Raw genomic sequence first — 20,266 nt, 5'->3', positions numbered from 1 at the left:
CACTCAAAGGCAGATGAAAATCTCATGCACTTGCCTTTCACTGGCCTTTCAGTGTTTCTTATTGTGAGCAAATACTGCWTATGCCACATGGAAAATAATGACTGGCAGGGCCAGAGAGTGCTGTTGAGCATGGGAAAAGAGCTGCATACAGGATAGCTTCATCTGACTAGATGGTTTGCTTGTAACACCACGTTCTTGTTGATTCATCTCTAATAGTTTCCCATTAATCTGTCCAACCAATTGAAAGTCCCTGTATAATCTTTCCACGGTGTTCGATTGTCTTAGGAGCTTACCATCTAAACCACTGGTTTGCAACCTTTTACTGTAGTGTGACCCCGTGTTGTATCAAACAAAAAGTCTTGGGTCATCACTCATACAAATAAATGAGTGCCTGTGCTTCTCTGAGGTCTCCACTCTGCATTCTGTGGGAACAGGTGGACTTTGCTGTCCCTTTGGCTTTTTGYTCTGGAGGAACTGAGAGCCACATGCTCATCTGCAACTTAATCTGCTGCCTGCAGCTCTCTTTCGCTCCACTTTCTCCAGAGCCCTTGTTGGCTCTTCGGCTGAATACTGCGTTATCCAGTAGTGGCACTATTTCACAACTGTTCAAGAGCAGCCTTGTTAGTTTTTTGCCTGGGTTGAGTTGGGTAGGAAGAGGCTTACGGAAAAGAAATTAGTGGAATGTGATGAAATGCAGAGGAGATCTAATGCTTTGCCATAACCTTTTCTTCCAAGAAATTATGTCAAAACTTTTTTCCACTTTACCTGAAGGCTGAGAGTTCATCAAGTCCAGAAGGAGATCCAATGAGATGAAATTAAAAAGGAAAAGATACCATGCAGATTTGAGATGTAAAGACTTCAGGGATCTTGGTGAACTTCTTCCCTTCAGCACTGAAAAACACTTTTAAAGTAGGGACAGATGAGAAAGGGAAGGCGGGAGGCTCGCCATCCTTGGAGGTGATCAGGAGATGGAGTAAAATGAAAGCAAGAGTCAGACTGACTTTATTTGTACGTTGCTTACAGACATTACTGTCATGAGACTGCTTAATTCTTTTGCTTGCTTTCTTCTGTACTCCTCTCATGCTTGCAGGTTCTCTGGCAGTCAGCACTGTGGACATATACACTGTGCATACCAGTATCGAGAACATTACCACTGCCTCGACCCGGAGTGCAACTACCAGGTAAAACAATCGTGCAAAGGTACCAGCACAGGTACCTGAACCTGAAGGGGTACAACCTAGGCAACATATGTGTCCCCCTGTACTTTCCTCCCACATACATGCACATGCCTCTTCACKTCTCTGTTCAGAAAGAGATCAAGATATATTTTGAACCTGTTGGTTAACTGGGAATAAACAGGATTCCAAACCTAACAACATTTAACTCAACCCAGACCACTATAACTAAGTGCAGAATACAGATCAGCTGAAGTCAGTGAAATTCCAGATTTAGGTCAGTGAAACCAAAAGAGTAAATTCTGCCATATTACAGATTGCCCCTGAAAAATAGGGAATGCTGATCTGTTAGCCTGTCTCTCTCTCTCTCCTGCTGCCCAAGTGACGTTGCAGCAGCAGTAGCCACAACAAAACGCCCAGTAAGACCAGCAGTCCTGGATCTGTGGGGAGAACGTGGGGGTAGGAGCATGTGTGATGCTGTAATTACTGGGAAAATTGCCAGGGAGGCGAGGTCAAGCCAGCTCTGAGTCACGTGCTGTGTTTGTTTACCCTCTTCCCAGGTCTGTGAGTTTGACTGTGCCATTTCTGTGGTCAGGCTGTGTGTGTGTCAGGGGGAATCCCGTAGTTTGCCTCTGCTATGCATCAGACACAGCTTCTGCCCTACCCCAGGAGACCTTTTGGTCTCAGAGGAGTAAGTCTGACCACAGCATGGGAAGTTGATCTGGCTCTGCTGAGCTTGACTGTGGGTTTCTATTGATCAAAGGAGTTTTTTTTTTCCTCTGGGGTGCTTGTAGTGGACGTTCTGGCCCAGTGTTTGGTAATTGAGATGAGCTTGTCCCACCTGTGACATGGATACCTGTGCACCAGAAGAGAAACACAAAGGATAGAAAGACAGAAAAACCTATTATTATGATTGGCTTCATGATTATTTCCTGAGGAGTCTAGAAGCTGCTTGCAGAAGAGCTGTCTGGTCTCACAGGGAATAAGGATTTAGGCTGCTTTTTTAAGATGCAAATTATTTTATGGCTGAGATATATTTTATAATAAGTAACGCTCTGTAATAAGTGGGCACAAATTAACAATGATTGGCAACAGCAATCCTGTACATACACCCTGGGAAATCATACCTTCTGCCTCCAAGGGATTCCTATTGAAATCTATATCCATATATTCCCATGCCAATACCAGTGGGATTGATCGGGATTGATATTATAAGAGGAAAGAGTGGAAGCAATAATAATTTGTTTCCTATGAGGGAGACTGGAAAAAGTTGTTAAACATTAGAATACAGGCCTTTTCAATTACTCCTCAAAGTAAATGGATATTGATTTCTTTTAAAAAATCAGATTTACTTTCCCACCTTCACTGTTAAATATTGATGTCTGTGGGAAATGGAAATGAAAAGCTTCATTTTTAAGGGCACTTAGCTTTCCGTGAGAGTGGGGTACCCCTTACTCGTTCAAGCAGGTAGAGGAATGAAAGGGATTTTCTGATCATCCAACTTTTTAACTCTGAGCTCTACTACAAGCTTTTTCTGTGACTAGAAGAAAGTTTTGTGTCCCTGTTGCCCTACTAAAGCCATCTTACCTTCTAGGGATGGCAGGAGACTTAAAATTAATGGTGAAATACTGTAAAAGAGCAGAGTGTTTTCCTCAGTTCTTAGTCTGACATGAGTGTGGCAGTCAGTGTCTTGCTAACCCCAAGAGTGAGTGATTTGGAAGCTTRGATTATTCTCTTGCAAGCCATTTAGTTCACTGGTTTCCTTTCTAACTATAGCAGTTCTTGAGATAGTAGCGCTCAAAATTATATTAGAAGAATAGCAGTCTTTAATGCTACAGGGAACATATCCTGGACAACACACTACTGTCATTTTTACTCTACTTAAACTTTTTATTTGCATATACTTTCCCGTTACCAAAATAATATGTGCACACAATTCCTCTTTCATGTGACTCTCTTAGGGTGTCTACTGCTGAGCTTTAAATTCCTGGTAACATAAGTATATTAAAGTTTATTAACAACAACAACAACAACCCCTGCCCCCAGATTACTCACCCACTCCCATCACGTGTGTCTAACTCTGTCATTGTATCTCTCCAGAGATTCACTAGTAAACAGGATGTGATTCGGCATTACAACATGCACAAGAAACGTGATAATTCCCTCCAGCACGGCTTCATGCGCTTCAGCCCCTTGGATGACTGTAGCGTGTACTATCATGGCTGTCACCTGAATGGGAAAAGCACACACTACCACTGCATGCAGGTAACAGCTGGACTGGGGAATAGATGGTGGCACACAAACAAATGAAGAAAGCAGAGCTGTTGTTTGAGATGTGTCCTATCTGGGGTCAACTGAAAGGATCCTAGCACTCAGGTAGCCCAACACTTCCTTGTTAGGACTCAGGGGCTGCCCTGAGGCAGAGGGGTGTAATCCAGACTGTTCTTAGCCTCTCTTGCTCACTTCTGGTGCAGGCACCTCTGTGAAGAGTCTGTACCCTCTTCTCACAGCCTTTGTCCTGCAGAGAGCCTTTCGCCCTGTTCGGAAGAGTGAAGGGAAACACCATTCTCTAGAAGCCTGGTGCATGCAGCGGGGAAAGGGGGGACTTACAGAGGAGGCTCGTGGCTTTCTCACAGTCTTGGACTTCACTTGCTCAAGCAAGGCCCTTTCTCTTGAGACTTGAGGACTTCTTTGAGATGTCCCTGCACTGCTTCTACCCAAATCTGACATGATGCTCCCTTGAAATCAAACTTCTCTGTAGAAGATCTGCCCTTTAACACTGGTTCAGTTCCTCCATAATCAGCATCTAAAGTAATTGAACTTTGATGTCACCTATCTAGACTTAACCCCCGGCTGTCCCTTGGTACTAGAAATTACCTGTCTGCAGTATAGATTTTGAGCTTTGTATTGAGAGCATGGCAGGCTTCAACAGTGATGCAGCTGGAGGTGGAATTRCTGTGTAGATGTGCCTGTAACCCCTTCACTGTTTTTTGACAAGGACAGACCAGATCGTTTTGTGCCTCGTATTAGAGGTTTTGGTATGTACTTGTTTCATCAAAATTGTGACCTAAAGCATTGTCATGAGAATGTGCTGTAATTACAAGCTGAGAATATTCAGACAGCCTTTTTCTGAAAGCTTTCCTATTCTAAGAACTTAAGTCTTACTTAAATGCTTTACTGGGGTGGACTTAAGTGTGTTTTTGACTTTAAGTCAAGTCGCTTTTTGAAGTCAATGAGGTTTAAGCATATACTTAATTTTAGGCATGCACTCAAGTTCTGTCCTGAATAGGGGTTGATTTAAGCATATGCTTACAAGCTTTTGATGAATTGAGGACTTCATGTGACTTTCTGTTGAGGACATTTTCTGTTATTCTTCCATAATACCCGTTGCTCAGTTTCTTCAATTGACCAGGATGAGATTTTTTTTTTTTTTTTGAGTACAATGAGTATTTCACAGCTTTAAGTCACTCCGGGTTTAGATAGAGACCCTCGTTTAAAGAGCTATATATGGGTAATTCCATTCTGTGCCCACTGTCTTCCAGTAAAATAATGCCCATGTAAGCAGTGTCTTACAGGAAAGGTGTCTGAACATAAACTCCCAATTAAAGAAAATATTGCTTAAATGGCAGGATTTGTGCCATCCATCTCGTGGGGTATTTTTTTCTTTATGTCCATAATTGGTGTGGATAAAATTCAGTTAGTTGTTTATATAAACTGACATTTTTTTCGGCTTTAACACCAAGAGCTGCATTGCGAATTATTCCTAAGGAGGTTTTTGTTTAATTCTTTTTTTTAATGCCGTGCAGGGTCTGTCTTTTTTCAAGGTGTCAGTGTGGGGAGAGAGAGGCTTTTTTATATTGGAAATAGCTGGAGATCCTTTTTATTTTTTTTTTTCTGAGTATTTGTCATGGGTTTTGTTATTGCCTGTTTGAATCAACCTGGGCTGAACTGAGAGGTGGTGTTTTCGTTCTCTTCTCTTCTGATATGGTGCAGACATTGGCACATGTTGTGCTAAAGAAAAGAAAAAAAAAATCCTCTCTTAGCAGGGCTGAGGACGTTTTCAGATTCCAGTGGTTTTTTACTCAATATGGCAAAGTTGCCCGCTTTACCCAGAGGAAGGCAGGTTTTCAGCATTCTGTGCTCATCGCACCATTTCCTTTTGCTGCACAAGTTTAAAACTATTGAATTGATAGTCTTAAACAGTGATGGGAGAAAAAGCAACCAGTTTGCACAAATCAGCTGAACACAGGATTTCTCTTTTGGTAGACTGAACCCCATCTGTTACAAGCTCAAAGGATTGACCTCATATTGCACCACCCTGCCTTATCTGCTAGAAGGATAGCTCATTCCCAGTCAATTCCATGTTCCCTAAATAGGGGAAGTCCTGCTTCATTCCCTCTGGCTCCAGGATGACAAAAAACAATGGCATCTGTCAATTTGTTCTCTTCTCCTTAAGAGCAGGAACCTTACTCTCTTTCTCCCTATGCAGGCATGGTTATCTGTAGCTTTTCTTCTATGCTTTCACATCCTTACCTTTTTTGTTACTGTTTCATGTCCAGAGTGTTGTGTTTTTATTCTTTTTGTTTTGTTTTTCTTTTTTCATGACTGTTCTGTCAGTCTTTAGATTGGGAGTTAAAGTGATGACTTAATACTCATAGGAGAAATGCACAAATGGAACTGTTAAATGTTTGTATGCAGCGCGTGTTTATTATTGCTGATGTTAATAAGATTATTAAAATGTTGTGTTGATGACTCCCTGTTTTGGTCTGGGTTAGGTGGGTTGTAACAAGGTCTACACCAGCACCTCTGATGTGATGACCCATGAGAACTTTCACAAGAAGAACACACAGCTCATCAATGATGGCTTTCAGCGGTTCCGTGCCACGGAGGACTGTGGCACTGTGGAATGCCAGTTCTATGGGCAGAAAACCACTCACTTCCATTGCAGGTGAGACAGCAGGGAAGGGGAGRGATTCTGCCTGAGATGCATAGTCTGTTCCCCTCCTTCTGCTAAGTTGTGAATTCAGGAGTGTGCAAAGGGACTCGGCTTTTCCCTGCTCTGACCTTCTCGGTATCTCTGTTGAGAGAACTCATGCTCCAGGGCAGATGTGATTTCCCCGGTCTTACCACAGAGCACTCTGAAGGCAGGAGATTGATTCACTGGCCTGTCTGAGGTGATTGAGGGAAGTATGCCCACTAGGAATCGTGCAGTAGAATCATTTAGGAAAGCTATCACAGTCACAGTTTTCACTGTCAGAGCCTGACTGAGGGGTACCATTAATATGCTGCTGATGACGCTTTCCTGCTAGAGTTCTCTCCAGTCAGCAGTCAGCCAGCTCATCCCTTTCAGGGCCAGACTCCGCCTTCTGTTACACAAATTCTCTTCTATTGATCTCATCTTCTCAGAAAGCATGGTTTGTACCTCAGTCCCCTTTCAGGTGCTCTTTTGGTTGGAACTTGCAGAGTTGGGTACCTGCTTCCCCACATCGTATTGGCTGCTCCTTAGGGTGGAACCAGCTTTCCAGCTCTCCTACATGGCAGCATTTGTGCTTGCCTTGGCATCACAGGTTAACCTACATAAAAGGTCCTTGAGCCCATTGCCACCAGGGCTGCTGTCTCATGCTGGCCCCAGCCCTTATTCCCAGAGGGAGGCAGGTGACAGCAATTGCATTGTGCTCCTAGCTCACACAGCCAACCACCCTCCTGTCCTCGATGCCCTTGCAGGCGACCTGGGTGTACATTCACATTCAAGAACAAGTGTGACATTGAGAAGCACAAGAGCTACCACATCAAAGATGATGCCTATGCCAAGGATGGCTTCAAGAAGTTCTACAAGTATGAGGAATGCAAGTATGAGGGCTGTGTCTACAGCAAGGCCACCAACCACTTCCACTGCATAAGGGCGGGCTGTGGCTTCACCTTCACCTCCACCAGCCAGATGACCTCCCATAAACGYAAGCATGAGCGCCGGCACATCCGGAGCTCAGGAGTGCTCGGCCTGCCTGCCTCTCTCCTAGGATCCAAGGATAATGAGCAAGAGGAGTCCAGTAATGATGACCTCATTGACTTCTCTGCCATGAGCTCGAAGAACTCTAGCCTGAGTGCCTCCCCCACCAGTCAGCAGTCTTCCATTTCTCTCATAGTCCCAGCCACACCCTCCTCTGCTGCTGAGCTTGCTTCCTCACAGGCCAGCAAGCCTGCCAGCAGCATGACACCAGCCACCAAGATCTCTGGCCTGCTCTCCCAGGCTCTTCCCAGCAATATACCCTTGGCCCTGGCACTGTCCAACTCAGCACTTCCTGGAACAGCTGGATCTTTTTTCCCCATCATCCCCAGCCGGGTCTCTACACCACTTCCTGGCAGCTCAGCTAATCTGATGACTGTTGGTGGTTCTGGCACAAATCCACCATCGTCTGCTCCTAYGGATTCCTCATCCCAGGCCATCTCAGGATCTGGTGACCCAGCAGCTACTACTTCTCCAGCTCCAGCAGCATCTATAATGGAAAGGATCTCTGCTAGTAAGGGATTGATCTCTCCTATGATGGCAAGGTTGGCAGCAGCTGCACTCAAGCCATCTGTGGCACTCGAAGCAGGTGAGTTACCCTCATTGGTTGTGCTGGTGGTGGGAGGAAAAGGGATGCCTGATCATTTGGAGAGGAACAAAAGAGAAGTCACTCAGTTGTCCAGTGGACTGGAGGTGGGGAAGGGATTCGTAAARGAACATAAATGGGAGAAATAATTTGGTCATTCCTAGAACCCTTGAAGAGGACAATCTTGGCATGATGTCCTGTRGAACCTGGCTATATTTTTTAGCCAGAAGAGAGGCAGGAAACTTGCAGCTGTGCCCAAAAATGGAGTAGATTCCTGTCAGACCTGAAAGAATAGTGTTGCTGTGTCTATCACCTGCTTTGCTGTAGCTGGAGAGGGGAGCAGCACTGTTGTAAAAAACGACCTGGAGAAAAGCCTTGGCCAACCTTTGCAGACTGTACAGCAGCCTAAGCCCTCTTCTGCAGGTGTGCTGTGCCTTAGTCCCTCGCTCACTTACCTGTTCCTTCTCTATTTTGCTTTCTTTGTTCCTGGGGGAGGGAAGAGCTTTTCCCATCGCAGTATTGGTGGATTTCCTTAGGAGTCACTGCACTGGCTCTCACAGAGCGCCTTCGGCCTGCTGGGCAGGTAGCTCCTTTTCCTATGGCTCCCTGAGCTGTAAGGAGCAGCAGCAGCAGCTCTGGAGAGCATTATAAGTATAGGGGAGAAGATGTGAAAGAGTTGTCCGTGGCAGCCCAGACCTCTGCCTGCTGCCACCTTGAACATGTGCCAAGTCCTGCCAACCAGAGGATCCTGGAGAGCGCTGCCTCAGCTTCCGCAGAGGTTTGCCCAGGGGAGGCTCTGCTCAGCAGCACCCAGTGGCATCAGGCTGTCCTACAGCTCCCTTGTTGAAAGGCCAGAGCGGGCTACTTGGCCGTGGGTATGAGAGAGCTGCGATGTTTCCTCCCGCCAGAGAGCAAAAGAGGGAGTAGGACGAAGTGATCTGATTTAAGAGGGAGGGGAACTTTCACATACTTTGAAAATTATTATTTGAAGAATTGTTTCCTAAAGCAGAGAAAGGTCATTGAGGGAACTGTTTTCCTTTATTTTTTAATAAAATGCCACTTGCTGTCTGTGAAGCAGCTCGCCGTCAGCTGTACTGCCTGAGGGTAAATTAATATTTTAGTCACTTGGGGATTGTGGAAAAAGCCTCTGCAGACATGTTTCTGTCAGCAACTTTTTTTCCCTCCTTTTTTCTTTGCTTTTCCTCATAATTTTTTTCTTTAATTTGTTCTCTTCCAGTTTTTCTTCTTTTCCTCTTCTTTTTCTCTTCCTTTAATGTTAATTTCTATTTCATGCATTTGACATGAATTTTTTTTTCTCCCCAAAGAAAAAAAATCCTCCTTTTTGTGGGGACAACCTGATGGGGGAGAGGTCACACAGTTTGAACTGATCTGATTGGCTGTCACCTTCGATAGCACCAACAGGGCAGATGCTCCTGCTGGGCACGCGCAGTGGCAGGCCATCGCCGTCACTACAGCAACGCTGGGATTGGGGATGGGAAAGGGGGCTTGACTAGCAGTCGAAAGCTGCCACATTGCTTCAGCATTAACAGAGTCTTTAATAAACGCTTAAGAGGCAGCCCCGCAAATTAGTTATGACAGTTTGTGCAGAGAATCAGGTCTCCCCCACGCTCCTTCCGCCCTTCTCCTTTAAAGGGCCCATAGCCTGGACAACTTTGACATAATTCTGCAATAATTATCACTTGAAGAATTTCCACACTGGAGTGGACGTCAGAACCCATCATGTCAGCCTGGCAATAAATGCTGACCAGCAATCCTGGCACTTCCATCCCCCCACACTTTTTCTTTGCTTTTTCCATTTATGCAGTGGTGATAGCAATTTAAATTTTTTATTTGCCATTGTAACCTTACTCCATACCTACATTTTTCATATAATTTTTGCATTCCATTTTGTCTTTCTCAAGCAGGGAATGGACAACCAACAGTTCCTGGACGGTTCAATCCAGTTCAGGTGAAGCAGGAGCCTGTAGAAGCCGTGGGATCGTCATCTGCTGCCACTCAGGACTCCTTGCAGGAGCACAGCTTGGACTTAAGCGTCAAGGATCATGGGTGAGAGAAGCGAGCAGGCAGACACATTTAGTTCTTTGCAGCTTGGAGCTCCGAGAATTTTCTGTACCTGTAACGTGAAAGGACACAATATTTTGATCAAAGTCAGTTTCACAGTGGCTGAGTTAGATGTCCCCAAGCAGGAGACAAGTAGGCTCCCTCAGCTTCCCCTCAAGGGTGTGTTCTGCAGCAGGTTTTTTTGAGCACATAAACAACTACTTACTTTCTCACAAAAGAGAAAACCTGTTCCCCTCTTTGTCATTGGCAAAGTTTTTGTTTCTGTTAGTTAGATATTTCTGCTGTTGTCATCACCAGCTGATGGAAGACTGCTCCATTGCCACATTTTGCCACACAGTTAGCAAGAGCGTTTACATCGATGTAACGAGGCACTGGGTCAGGTCTGAGAGAGGCACCTTCAGGAGAAATTGGATACACAGGACAACTGCTTGTCTTGTTAACGCTGGCCTGAGTCCAGCATGTGCTCATCTATAGCTGTGGTGATGTATATTTGCACTGACACGAATGCACCTATCTTAAAGCATCCAGCCTGCTTGTCCAGTGTTTCTGCTGAGAATAGGAGTGTTTGGGGATTTCCTGTGTGGAAAAACTGCAACTAGGACAGGTAGTAGGTATAACTGTGCCTGGTCCATTCTAACACTTGCATAGTCTTCATACTTTATTTAGCCAAGCCTCAGTTAAGCACTTCAGCACTTGTAGTCGGCTAGAACTACTACTGATGCATGTGAAATACGAAGGTTGCCTTTCAGTGTGTTTAGCTGTGGCTCTGATAAAACCAGAGTCTTAAACGTTGTTGCCTTGTCTTGTCCTCTGCTGTAGAGAGGGCCTGTGTCACTGGCAGTATGAAACCTAGTTCAGCATCCTCCATGTTTTTCGTGTATTTTGGAAAGTTCTAGCAGGATGAAGGACTTAACGCTTTGGGCGGGCTGTGCATGAGCTAATAGGAAAGTGTGGTGTGGACACTGGCAGAAGAGGTCTGGACTGTTTAATTGCTGAAAGAACTTAATTCTGGAAACTTGTGGCCCTCTTCCTTTCCACCTTGGCTATCACAAGTAAGAATCTGACCTGCCCCATGGGAGGGTGGGCATCATTTTCTTCTTCTGCATGCAGCAGGTGAGGAGTGAAGCAGCTTGAAGGGAGAAGAATTAATCTCGGTGCTCACAGTCCCTGTGCACATCTTAACTAAACCCTGTTGGTTTGTGTGTTCCAGTAATGAATCAAATGGCCACACAGTCTCGGCAAATTCATCTCTTTTATCCTCGCTTATGAATAAGGTAAGAGCCATCCATCAAACGCCTTTCATTTCCCCCCACCAAGAGAAATTAAAGCCGCGATGCGGGGGGGTGGGGTGGGGGAGATGCGTTTGTTTTTTAATGTTTTGCCTCTAATAAGATGAGTTTGTACCATTTAAATTTTGAGACCATTTTTCATCGGGTATAATTTCAGAGCCACTGCTTACGAATTAATTTAATGAACTGGCTGAAGAAATATATTGCAGCCTCTGACACCTTTTTTTCCTCCTTTTTTTTTTTTTTNCGCATGCAGGGTGGCCCGGCCCCTGACGGCTTCTCCGCCGCAGTCCGAGTCCCGCGGGGGAGTGAGCTCTTCCAGCGGGACGCTTAGGTTTTTTTTCATTTCTATTTTCCTCCTTTTTTTTTTTTCTTTAATCCTTTCTAGACAGAGGAGAGTTCTGACAGATTTTTTTCCCCCGTTTTTATTTCTAGAACCTGGCAAGTTCTCCCTTCCTCTCTTTTTATAGTTACTCATTTTATTTATTTACTTCAAAACATTTTCTTTCACTGGGGGAGGGAGAGAGGAGTTATTTGTTTTTATGAAAGAGAAGAAGAAAAAAAATTAGAAGTTTTGAGCCAAAATCATCAGTTTCTGCCTTTCTGGTTTGAGTAATGGTGTCCAACAGAGCCCACTTTGCCATATTCTAGAATATTTATTTTAAATAATGCATAGTTTCTTTTTCCTTACTTTTTCCTTAAATTATACATCATCTTAGATATACTTTCCCCTTCCACGTGATAAATTCTGCTGTAGCAAGATTAATTTTGCTGTTGTATACAACTGCATTAGGGAGCAGGGCAGCCTTTGAGCCGTACTTTAACATCCTATTGTGTGATATGTTTTAGAGGCATAACTATAGCCATCCCCTTGGCTATGGGCATTACATGCACCAAGGCTATTTAACCCGCAGGAGGGCAAAGTGACTTTTCTTTTTCTTGTATTCACTCATCTCCTTTCTCTTTCATTTCATCACTCTTTTTTTTCCCTACATTAATTTCTACTTTTACCCTTAAACTACTTTTCTCCTCCATTGACTCTCTTGTTACATTGGGGTTTTGGTACTTGCTTTTAAAACTTCTTATTCATTCCTACATATTGTCCCTATAGTGCTTTCAAATGTGCAGCTCTTTCTCTAGTGAGTAAACATACTTAATCTGTTCTCTGGGATCCTGAGTCCTTCCAGAGGCCCCCAGCTCAGGAAAATACTTCTGTAGATTCTTCACTTGAAAATCTCCAGTGCTAAATGAGATCTAAGCATATGCTTAGAAGTAAGCATTTGTTTCTGTGCAGCCCTCTGTAAGATTCTTTCTTTATATTGTGCAGAATAAATGCAGCACAGGTATAAAATACTAGTTCTTCAGGTTTGTTCCTTTTACTTACAGAAGGAACAGGATTAAACAGTGACATAAAGGAGCAAAAAATAAGAGGCTGTTCCAAGACGAAGGATTGCAGACTCGAGCTGTGTGTGCTCAGCATCATGCTTGCTTCTTCCCCTTGCTACACGTGATTTCTGTTCATAGTGAAATGCTTCTGTGACATTATTTGTCTAGGGAAAAAAAAAAAAAAAAAAACTTTGCAGAAATTGTATGCCCAACACCAAAGGAAAAAGATGAGCTAAATTTCTGACTCCAGCCATAAAGAGCTGCAGTCTCCACATAGCAGCAGGGGCTTTACCTTCAGGGGGCATTGAGAAAGCCTCRGATAACCAGGGTTCCTGTAGCGTTGTGCAGTTTATTTCGGGGGGCTGTCAGGCTTAATTAACTGATATTTATAAAGGGCTTTGAGGTCCTCAAGTGGGTGGAGAGGTAACTGAGAGACCAGTAAAGCAGGAACTGTGGTTTTTTTTTCCTGCTGCAGAGTTGTTGCGCATTCATTATGAAAGATATTTTTTCTCTCTAAGCACTCTTTCTTAAGTAACTTCCTTTTTCTATCCTACACATCCTGGCCTGAACCTTTGAATCCTGTGTGTGTAGAATCTGTTTGAAGCCTTTCACACAAGGGAATCTGTGAGTCCAGGTCCTGTTTGTGGACTCTCCGTTAGCACAGAAAGTGAAGTAATTTATTTTCTGAAGGCATAAGAATTTTGCAAGGACTTAAGTGGAGCCAGAATTTTGCCCAAGTTGAATGAGAGTTTCTTGCCTTCCTCTCCCGCTCCAAAAAGCATATCTAATAGTCATTTAAAGGAGACATTCTTGTGGCTATAACAAGATGATTCTAAATAAGCTAGAATTTACCAGTACTACTGGCTCTGTACTGAGAGAGCAGCATTTCACAGGTGCTATGTAGAGTTGTTATTGTTCCAGCCTGCACAGGAGTCTGTTCAGTTTTTCCATGTTCAGATAGGGTATGTCTTCCTTCACCTCAGTTTTCTCATTTTTAAAATAGACATTGTGCTTCATTACTTTACAGTAGAGCCATGAATATTACTAGATGGGCACCTGAGAGCTTTTTGATAGTTGGGTGGAGGATGCAGAAGAGGGAGGTGTTACTAGGTTGGGCTGATGCAGAAGGCAGCCTGTGCAGACTTACTGTCTTTTAAYCTTCAGAGACACAGCTTTCCATGGGACAGTCCTGAGGGTATCCAGACTGGCAGTGTGCTGGGCAGTGTACTATGCTTGATACCATGTTGCTGTTTTACTCCAGATGTCCAAGACCAGTGCTAACCTTGGCAACCTGCTGAACTTGAAGACAGAAGGAGAGGGCAGCCAAGCGGCAGCTGGGGAGCCAACACAATACTTGGGAAAGGCAGTGAAGGCACTTGTTCAGGAGAAACTCTCTGAGCCATGGAAGATGTACCTGCGCCGGTAAGAAAAGCATGGAACTGGGAATAGGAGACAGGGAAGTGATTTTTCTCTGCCAAGTGTCTGATTTGTGTAGTGTGCATTTGAATGCTGAGTTGTCTTGAATTCAAAGGCCTAATTCTGTGATAGGCCGATCACCTTCTGGAGGGCATTTAGTCCTCTCAGTCCTGACTGGCTGCAGTAGGTACTAAGATCCTACAAGCAATGACTGTGTAAGTAGAATTATTTTGCAAAAGGAATTAGAGAGCCAGCAAGGAGCGCATATCTTCACATAGTGCTGTCAGCACGCACTTTACCTCAGGCTTTTCTTCATTTCTCCAGTCTGCAAGTCCTGGGGACCTCCTGTGCGCTCTTCAGCACTGAACCGGTGTTAGACTGTCTTCAGTTACTACACACAGATCGCAGAAACCTTAAAATGCTTGCTGTGGAATTTTCTCTTTTCATAGGAGTAGGCTACAGAAACCAGACAGAGTACAAGGGGTATGGGAACTGGATGGTTTCTGCTGCAAGAACCAGTGTTTTTACTGTAGACAAGGAGGCTTGAAAAGAAAATGGAACAGATACAGAACTCACCCACACACAGGCACAGGCACATACGTGCCCAGACAGACACATGCTTTGAGCGTACACAGATACACCCAGGCAGCCACACAGGGGTATGCGCTCTGACACAGATAGTTGCCTGCATGTGCCTGTGGACATTTTGTAAATCATAGACTTTGACAATGAAAAAGACTAGAAGGTCTTCTTGTCCATCTGCCCCTGGCCAACGTGAGAGCCTTCCCTGCAGGCTGTTTGCTAGCATTTTGTCCAGCCTAGTTTTAATTATGCCAAGCAGTGTGGCTGTTTTCTTGTCTCTGGGAGCATTATTCTACCCCATAATACATTTCACTGTCAGGATGTTGGGGCTTTTTTCCTGCTACACTCCCTGAATTTCACTTTCCGTAATTTCATTGCAGTACTCCAAATTACATGCTCTTGAACCACAGCAGATAATTCTGCTCCTCAGTTGGAGTTCACCCCCTTCAGATAGTCAGGGACCTCTAGTATATCACTTAACAAAGCTTATTTACTACTTTTAATCTGACTTTATAAATTAGTCCCTTCAGTCTACTGATCCTGTTGCTATTGTCGTTGTTCTTACTCCAAATGTATGCAGAATTGAACTGTCATTCCTTTGTCACCACACTAGAGACGACAAGCTTCCTGCCCAATGTATGCAGCTTACAATTGTGCTGCCGTCTCTGCATCCATGTTGCATTTTACGTATACATACATACATATATATGTATGTATGTATATATATGCTTACCATGCACTGTTAAACTGGATTGCTTGTAATTTTGCTCTCACGAGTTCTGTATGTGTAAAATACTCTCTTCTACCCCCAGATTTATTAGCTGTTTTCTTTTTTTTCCAAATATGAATCTGTCATTCTGAACCTTCCCACTTGCCTTGCAAGGCCCCCCTCTGTGTTATTTCTCTCCTCTTGCACTGGTGTTTCCAACTCCTCCCAGTGTAGTATCTTCTGTGAATTTCATTAACATGCTGTTTACTTCTTCTCCTAGATTACTAATGAAGATGTTAAATAAGCTCAGACCTAACCAAAGTCATCCTTGCAGCATTCATGAGATGCCTCCTCTCAGCTCAGTACACTGCTATTTGTCATTAGCCTTTGTTTACGGTCCTTCAGCCAGTTTTCAATCCATATAGTAGTATTCACATTCAAGTCAATTTGAATTAATTCTAAGCATATGCGAAACTGTATCAAAACGCTTTACTAAAATCCAAATATATTGCATCCCTTCATCCACTAATTTTGTAATTCTATCAAAAAAAGCAATTAAATTTGTCTGGCAAGATTTATTCTTTATATTCCTGATGCTGTTTATTGCTCATGGTTCCTTTATCCTCTAGATGTTTAATGATTTTCTCCTCCCTCTTAATATTTGTTCCATTACTTTATTGGAAAGAGAACTTAAGATTAGATGTATGAAAATTACCAAATATCACTTGCCTCCTTTTTTGTCTTAAGGAATCATTACCTAGCTTAGTTTTGCCAGTTTCCTAGTACCACCCTGATCTGTATGACATAAAAAAAAAAAAAATAGTAATGCAGTCAGGTTTTGTGTTAATTTCCATTGCACTTCAGGACACACATCATCCAGATGGGTTGATCTGTGTATAGTCACATTTTCTAACCAGTTTCTTTCTGCTGTTGTACGAGGTCTTTATTTCATCTCTAAATTTTTATTGTGTCTTCTGTCCAGAGCAGATCTCAGAGGGGCAGCCATTCTTGACTCATCACTTCCCTCTTGTTTTTATCCAGCCTTCTTTCTAAGTATAGTACCTCATGTTGCTGATAAAAACAAAAACTCTTTAGTTTGCATTAACTTGATTCTTATCTCTTCTCTTATCATAGCCTTACTTTCCTTTATCTTCTGTTTGTGAGCCTTAACTAGATCTGCTGGCCTTTCTCTTTTCCAGTACCAGATTTTTTTTTCTTTTTCTTTTAACCTCAAATTGTTAAGAGGTCCCTCCTGGGACCACACAGGCTGGTGCTTGTTTCTTGCTTTCCTACTTGTCAGAGCAGCTGTAGTCTGTTGCACCTTAATTATGCAAGATTCCCTAGCCAGAGTGTTCTAAACCCTTCCTCCCACTGCTTTTTACTTCATTTCTTGATTCCCTATGATTCTGGAAATCCCTGGAATCCCATGCATTTGTGCTGTTGTTACTAAGTATGGTGAATCTCAGCAGTGGCTGAAACCAGGCTTAGTTGGTTTTGGCTGCTTGACTGGTTCCACTGAGATGACAAGAGGCACATCTTAGGCTGCTTTTCCTCTGGCTTCTGCATTGCAGCATTGTTTCTTCTGTACTTCTGTGCCTTTGCTTTTTTCTCTTTATGCRTATTGTGTTGCTTTATAGGAGATACCGTGTCTCTCCCATGTATGTGGTATTTTGTGGTTTCAAGCAGAGGGCGGGAAATAAAGGATCTGGAGTCCCTTGAACCACTAGTGTTCCTTCCTTTCTTTTTGCTACTTCCAGTATATTCAAGCAGAAAAAATGGACCAGTAATGTTTCAGCAGTGTCCTGTTGGTCTGTATTTCCCTTGACTTACTAACCTTTACTTGCTCCTCAGAGCTCTAGTTTTTGTACATAGACACTCAAGGACACTGTGTTTTTCATAGTTTTGTTTCAGAGCAGATCTGAATTTTGCACCTACTGAAGTGAATGGTTGTTTCTTGGTCAGTTTCAACTAGAAAGAAATCAGGTTCTTGATCAGTATGTTCAGATCTGTGTAGCTTTATGCAGCAGTATTGTTTGGGCAGCCAGGACAGTGACTTGAGAAACCAGGCTGGAAGTAGAATAATTATAAAAAAAAAAAAAAAAACAGAACATACTTGTCCTCCACCATTTCTTCTGGGGCCTTCTGTAAAATGTTTGCTTGTCTGTTTTGGTCAGGTTTGGTACCAAGGATTTCTGTGACGCACAGTGCGACTTTCTCCATAAGGTGCATTTCCATTGTGTTGTGGAAGAATGTGGTGCCCTCTTCAGCACCTTGGATGGAGCCATCAAGCACGCCAAGTAAGTGGGAGAGCATTAGTCTTGAGGAAACGCTAAAACACACATACTGCAGGAGACCTTACTGAGTGCGTAATTCTCTTTAAGAGTGGGACTGTATGCAGTCATGAGGCCAGCCACATGCATCTTGTGTAAATGCCTAGCTAAATTTTTTTGCAGAACACCATGTTCCTCTTTAATTTTGATTGACAGTAAATGTGTTCAATATGTGACAGACTTGGCATGGTTGAGAGCTGGGCATTTGTGTTTTCACAAAGTGTGCAGAGTCCTTTTTAGGATTTAGTCTGGACTAAGTTGTTTTCAGACTGCTGCCATGTTCTTTTTGATGTTTAATCAATGGATTTATATAACAACGGTCAAGAGTTTGTCTAAATTGCACTGTTTTTGCAGTTTTCACTTCCGAACTGAGGGCGGAACTGTGAAAAGTAACTCCGAGTCTCCCTTCCCAACTACTGCTGAGACTAAGGTTTCATTAGCCCCAGCGTCACCATCTGCTACTTCTGTCACCATGGCAAGTGCTCCTGCCCTTGACGTGCCCGCCCCGAGCCCAGCTACTGTGCCCTCTGCCCCCACGTTGCTAGCTTGGAAGCAGCTAGCTTCGACCATACCCCAGATGCCTCAGATCCCAGCATCAGTGCCTAGCCTGGCAACTTCACCCTTGGCAACGACTTCCCTGGAGAATGCCAAGCCTCAGGTCAAACCCGGATTTCTTCAGTTTCAGGAGAAGTGAGTTGTTTCAAGATGCTGCTTGCCTCCTTGTCCTCTTCAGCCTTGTAGTCCCCCCGCATTTGCTCAGAGTTTATTGGTATACCTTTACCCACCCACTGAGAGGGGCTTCCTTGCAGAATGTACTCTGGTCTTTTATCTTGTAGAAGAGTTACTTTTAGAAAAACCAGGATTTTTTTCAGTATATCTGGGATTACTTTTAGATACAAGTTCGGAGGAGCAAGAAAGTTACCTGACATCTTACTGGAGCCTTTTATACCTCATGAGAGGTGAACAGAAATACATTTATCTTCGCAGTATTTGTGAGGTTAAAGGGTATGGAGACAGCATAGCATCTTCAAAGTTTTCAGTATGAAGCCTGACAGCGGTGTTCAGATCTTGCTTAAACCTGAGACTTACCATGATTTTTCTGTGCTCTCAAAAATCACTGGGCAACTGAGTGAGTGCTTGGTCATGCCAAAGGTGAGGTGTTACTGCAGCAAAGTCCACAGAACTAGCTAAGAGTAGATCTTTACAAATTGCTGAAAAGGAACCTTGCTGGATTTCTTCAGAATTGGCCCCAAATAAGATCTGCGGCTTTTTCATACACTGAATTACAGACGGTATTTGTAATACAGCTTCATTTTTTTTCGGTGAAGACTGGGGAGGTCAGATGATAGCAGATGGGAAGCAAGGTGCTTTGTTTCAAATTTTTTTTTCACTTTGTGTGAAATTCTTTTAAAACATCTAAGTTATTTTAGAATGATGCTGTGATGATGTTTCCARTATATAGATGGCTAGAACAAGGCACAGAAGATCTTTGGTTTGCATGAAGCCATGGGAGTTCAGGGTCAGGTTAGGCATTACACCTTACTTTTAGTTAATCAGGCGGTGGAGCATATCTTTCTGGGTCTGTATTTACAGGCATTTGCCTCCTTTCAGGTAAGTAAGTGTATTAAGTCCATAGCACGTATATGATTGAGTAGCATTGAGTACAGTGATCTGAAGCCAAGAGGTCCATGTTCAGCTGTTTCTAATACTACCTCTCTTTATCCAGTTAGAAATCTGTGGAGGGGGAAGGAAAGAGAATATCAAAACCGTTTTGCTGAATAAACATGCCGCCATACACAGAGTTTAACTAAGGGAAGCTCCCTTGCATTGTKCATGCCCAACAGTTTCATTTCAGATACACAAAAATTGCTTATCCATTGAGATAAGTACAGGCAGAAGGGAAGACTCAGCATTATTCAGAGCTGAAGAGCTCTCCAATTTGAAGTGCAGCCCTCAAAAGACTACAGATCCCACCATGCATTGCTGTATCTTAATAAATAACCTTAATCAAGAAAGTGCACTGCTTGCTGGAATAGTAGTAGTGTCTGCCAGCATCACTTCTACTAAAGAGGAAGGTGGCTGTGGGGAATCTGTAGGCCATGTTTGCAACAGAGGCTTTAGCTAGGCTCCCCTTGAATTAAATGTTGGCAAAGAAACAAATGTGTCAAATGAGTGAAGGTGATGATGATTAGATTTTGGATGTATTCCAGTGATCCCTGCCTGGCAACGGACTGCAAGTATGCCAACAAATTCCACTTCCACTGTCTCTTTGGGAACTGCAAGTATGTGTGCAAAACCTCGGGCAAAGCAGAATCCCACTGCCTGGACCACATCAACCCCAACAACAATTTGGTGAATGTGCGAGACCAGTTTGCTTACTATTCACTGCAGTGTCTCTGTCCAAACCAGGTAAGAGCAAGTCAAGAAGCTATCAGACTATCTTGAGTATGTGTGCTGGAGAAGACAAATAGGAAATAACAAGTGGACTGTTACTGGAAGCAAGACTGAGTTTGTCTCTGGTTTAACTACTGAACCATGGAGAGTTCTCAGTTACTTAGTCTAGTAAAACATTTGGTTTGCATCAAATTGAAAAGCGCACTGCTTTACGTTTGTATGACTTAGATGAACTGGACAAGGAAACTAGAGTGAGCTAAGAGACATGAGGAAATATCTATGATGAATGTAAGGGAAAGCCACATGTTAGGGG

At 43.4% G+C, this 20,266-nt stretch overlaps 1 protein-coding gene across 4 annotated transcripts in view; it reads left to right on the top strand.

Moving 5' to 3' along the window:
* Positions 1–20,266, top strand: part of CASZ1 (castor zinc finger 1) — a 48,895-nt gene that overhangs the window by 16,299 nt on the left and 12,330 nt on the right. For 2 of the 4 annotated variants that reach the window (XM_085299023.1, XM_085299019.1), the window contains exons 4-13: positions 1,091–1,181; positions 3,276–3,440; positions 5,951–6,123; positions 6,900–7,768; positions 9,688–9,832; positions 11,058–11,121; positions 13,784–13,944; positions 17,404–17,526; positions 17,914–18,249; positions 19,770–19,968. In XM_085299023.1, coding sequence (XP_085155149.1) covers positions 1,091–1,181; positions 3,276–3,440; positions 5,951–6,123; positions 6,900–7,768; positions 9,688–9,832; positions 11,058–11,121; positions 13,784–13,944; positions 17,404–17,526; positions 17,914–18,249; positions 19,770–19,968 — 2,326 coding nt within the window. The remainder of the gene's footprint in view (positions 1–1,090; positions 1,182–3,275; positions 3,441–5,950; positions 6,124–6,899; positions 7,769–9,687; positions 9,833–11,057; positions 11,122–13,783; positions 13,945–17,403; positions 17,527–17,913; positions 18,250–19,769; positions 19,969–20,266) is intronic. The other 2 variants (XM_085299021.1, XM_085299022.1) reach the window with 2 other exon arrangements.

This window comes from Rhea americana, unplaced genomic scaffold (assembly GCF_003343005.1).
Source record: "Rhea americana isolate MKP2758 unplaced genomic scaffold, rheAme1 scaffold_143, whole genome shotgun sequence".
NCBI classification, from domain to species: domain Eukaryota; kingdom Metazoa; phylum Chordata; class Aves; order Rheiformes; family Rheidae; genus Rhea; species Rhea americana.
The sequence above is the reverse complement of the archived record's forward strand: the minus strand, read 5'-3'. Positions and strand labels throughout refer to the sequence as shown.